At 33.5% G+C, this 4,164-nt stretch overlaps 1 protein-coding gene across 1 annotated transcript; it reads right to left on the bottom strand.

Annotated features, from left to right (window-relative positions):
• Positions 1 to 848: 848 nt before the first annotated feature.
• Positions 849 to 3,014, bottom strand: LOC108368707 (uncharacterized). Its single transcript, XM_017623607.1, has 2 exons — positions 1,222 to 3,014; positions 849 to 1,171 (listed from the first exon to the last, which is right to left on the bottom strand). Coding segments are annotated over exons 1-2 (1,263 nt in total). The 5' UTR covers positions 2,483 to 3,014; the 3' UTR covers positions 849 to 1,169.
• Between the last annotated feature and the right edge of the window lie 1,150 nt (positions 3,015 to 4,164).

Below are 4,164 nucleotides of genomic sequence, written 5' to 3'. Positions count from 1 at the left end.
TTAAATCAGCATTTAATCTTTATTTTATGAATTATTATTGAGCTTTATTTTTTTCGCTCAAACGGAAATAATTATGACTTTCTTTTTATTTTTGGGATTACAAATAATGAATATTTTATGATTTTTATTTTTTCGCGCAGAGATTATCATTAATTTAGAGTTTTATTTTTCCACTTAAAAATAATGATAATTTATAAAATTGAAAAAACCATACAGACGCAACCTACTGAAATTTTCACCTGAAAAGTTTGGGTCATATTCCTCTTATAAGGGTGCGGCTACCTCTCAAAAGGATACGTCGGTAACACTGGTCGACGGCCAAAATTTACCAGAGACGCCGTTATGAAATTCGTATGTAAAATCACCCCCTGATTCCGAAAATCATTTATTATTAGTTATTTTTAATTTTATGGTACCGTTTTGAGATATTTGCAATTTACCGTTTTTGCAAAAAAAAAAAAATTGGGTCCACTTAATCATATATATCTCAAGAACGAATTAAGCAATTCCAAAACGGTTTGAAGCTTTTAAAAGGTAATAAAATTTTCTATAAGCTGTGCATACAACACTTTTTGCTAGGCCCTGTAGATTCAAAGATAACGAACAATCATTACCGATTTTTTCAATTTCAAATAAAAATACCCAGGTTGCGCAATTTCAACGTATACCTCAAAACGTATGTATGGTATAAAGAAGAGTGAAATATCTAGCTATGCTCTGTTTCTATTGAGTTAAAAGTTCAATTTATGAATGAAATTACCCATATTTTTAACTTTTTTTTTTAATTTATTTATGTTTATACTATATTCTAACAATCTTTATCTTAATTTGATTTTACTATGTTGTCGAAATAATTATGTGTTCTACTTTGACGCTTATTCAGTTTAGGATCGGTTTCTCTTATGAGAAACCAGCAGTAATCACCCATCATTGCGACGTCCCAGAATCCTTGATATCGATTCTCAATTAATTTCATTTGCTGATGAAACCTTTCGCCATGTTCATCACTTTCGTCGCCAAGATTTGCCGGAAAAAAGCTCAAATGTGAGTGGAGAAAGTGAATTTTTAAAGACATATTTACGCCCATTTTCGCATAATTATTGATTAGGTCGTTCACTATCTGCTCGTAGTTAGGGCTTTTGTGTCTACCGAGAAAAGAAGCAACGACCTTTTCAAAGGATTCCCACGCTGCTGCCTCAACTGATGAGAGTAGTCCTTTGAATTGATTATTGTTGATCAACTTTCTTATTTGTGGTCCAACAAAAATACCTTCCTTTATCTTGGCTTGAGAAATATCTGGAAAAACTGTTTTCAAATAGTCGAATGCTTCGCCTTCTTTGTCCAAAGCCTTAACAAAGTTTTTAATGAGACCGAGCTTGATGTGTAAGGGTGGAAGTATGATTTTCTCTTTCTTGACAAGAGGGGTGTATTTGATGTTATCCACACCAACGGTAAACTCGACTCTTTCCGGCCAATCCTTTCTGACGTAGTGGTCCTTACGAGCTCGGCTATCCCACTTGCAGAGGAAGCAGCAGTGCTTGGTGTAGCCACTTTGTAGACCGCATAGCATTGCAACGACTTTGAGATCAGAACATATTTTCCAATCATGCTCTTCATATTTGATAAATTTGAGTATTTTTTGCATTTCCTCGTAGGTTTCCTTTGTATTTACTGCATGTGCAATCGGGATAGAAGGCTTTTTGTTACCAATATGCAATAATACAGCCTTCAAACTCAGTTTATTGCCGTCTATGAACAATCGCCACTCTTTTGAATCATATGTTTGACCAAACTCTTTGAATAAACCAGGGATGTCGTTGCAGTAGCATATACTGTCTTTCTTGGTATAGTGTTTGGAAAATGGTTCGTGACGAGTTCTACTATATGTCACCTTAACATCGGATGACACAAATTTAAATTGTTGCATACGAGAAGTGTGGATCTCGGCCTTTTCCTTGGATAGTTCCAAATCTCTTATCCAATCATTAAGTTGTGCTTGTGACAGAACGTTTCTTTCGTTTTCCATGCGAAATTCAGTACAACTTGATCCCCCGCACTCAGATGTTACTGTTGACAATGGAACTGGATCCGCAACTGCCGTTGAATGTAGTACTGGTAATGTCACTGTAGGTACGCTAGCATAGGTTACTCCTCTTGATCTTCCAACGCCAAGTACTTTTGTTTGACAAATATAACACTCTATTGAATGGCAAGTAGGTTCTCTCCATATCATTGGTGTATCAAATTTTGTTTGTTGTCCTGATTCCCACTGAATCAATTCTACTCGACACGATGTACACAAAGTGTTCGGTGTCCATGGTTTTTCAGCATTTTTAGGCTCAATTCCAAAATACTTGGAGTATAAAGTTTTGATATGATCTGAGAACACTCGTCGTCGCCTTATGATAGTATATTGGCCACACATGAAACAGAACATATCTGGATCCTTATTACACTCAAATTCTCGCGTCCTTTTACTCATTTTATTTTTTTTAATAAATCACGGTTTTGAAATTGGACTTATGAACTGAACTATCTCCGGCGAGCCTTGAAGATGTTATGAAGTTTCAAAGCGCATTAACTCATATTTATACTCGGAACAAGAATAAAATTGAAAAAATCAAATCTTACCTAGACAGAAAGGTTCCTTTTTATAACAAGCCGGGAAAAGAAAATACTACCTGTTTTAGATGTAGGCTTTAGAAATTTTCTGTGTCTTATAATTTTGAAAATCTACCTGCATACTTACCCATAACTGACGGAAATACATGTTTATAACTACATGCCTACAGCAGGTTTCGAACCCAACCACTCTTCCTTTCGATGCAACCACTCTACCTACTATAATACAATTCGAGTATTAAAAGTACTATTTGATTTATTTAAAGAAAAAGTGTTATCATTGTTATGGTGTTATTCGTTTATCCGGATAATATCTCACTTGCACTTTATACCTTTAATATATGTATGTATGTATAGGTACATACATTGAAGTTGCGCAACCTGGGTATTTTTATTTGATCGCTTATAACTTACGTAGTTTTGCATCGATTTTCTTCGATGATACCTTATTTTTTTTGTAATACAACAGAGCTTAGGGAGAAAAAAAAATCTGCAAAAAAATAAAAGGTTTTCGAGATCCTTCCCCGCAAAGTACAATTTTTTTTATATTTTTACAAAAAAAATTGAAAAAATCGGTAATGATTGTTCGTTATCTTTGAATCTACAGGGCCTAGCAAAAAGTGTTGTATGCACAGTTTATAGAAAATTTTATTACCTTTTAAAAGCTTCAAACCGTTTTGGAATTGCTTAATTCGTTCTTGAGATATATATGATAAAGTGGACCCAATTTTTTTTTTTTTTGCAAAAACGGTAAATTGCAAATATCTCAAAAACGGTACCATAGAATTAAAAATAACCTTGATTTTCGGAATCAGGGGGTGATTTTACATAAGAATTTCATAACGGCGTTTCTGGTAAAGAGAAAAAGTTGAAATTTGTGGTCCAGTGTAATCACGCTGGTATAGTTTTTGAGTTGCTTAATAATCACTATAATTAGTGATTCCATAAACAAAGGCCAAGATCCTGAAGGACAATTGAGAAAGGCAATGCAGTTGCAGAAAAAGAGGCATTTAAAAAAAAGTGTCAAAGTCATTACCACTTTCTCACTAAATTTATTTAAAAATGCAAGCCACCAGAGCAACCTTTTTTTAAGAAACGACAAACTAATTTTTGTTTTATGCAATCCAGCACAGCTACCTTAATACAATCAGTCAATAAAGTTTAGGTACAACGAATTTTTTACAATACGGGCAACTATTTTCTAAATATTTTAGTTTTCGGTAATTTTTTATAAAATCCCCAAAAATCAGAGTTCCAAACCTTGTGCGAAATTTAAGAAAACTGTAAAATTTCATTAAAATAATTCACTTTCTATTTACGCTCTCTAGAAAAAGTAGAGTTTGCATTTTTTTAGCCCATTCAATTTAAATATAATGAAGTGCAAGTATAAGGAAGCTAGGACTTACCAAACAAAAAAAAATGCTAAATATCAATGGTAAGTCCTAGCTACCTCAAATTTGCACTTTGTTGTACTTAAATTGAATGGGATAAAAAACTGCGTACTTAACTTTTTTCTAGAGAGTGTAAACTGCAATATTTGGA

The sequence above is a fragment of the Rhagoletis zephyria genome, unplaced genomic scaffold (genome assembly GCF_001687245.7).
Source record: "Rhagoletis zephyria isolate East Lansing unplaced genomic scaffold, Rhagoletis_zephyria_1.1 Rzeph_scaffold_03262, whole genome shotgun sequence".
Taxonomy (NCBI): domain Eukaryota; kingdom Metazoa; phylum Arthropoda; class Insecta; order Diptera; family Tephritidae; genus Rhagoletis; species Rhagoletis zephyria.
This window is presented reverse-complemented; position numbering and strand designations above follow the sequence as displayed.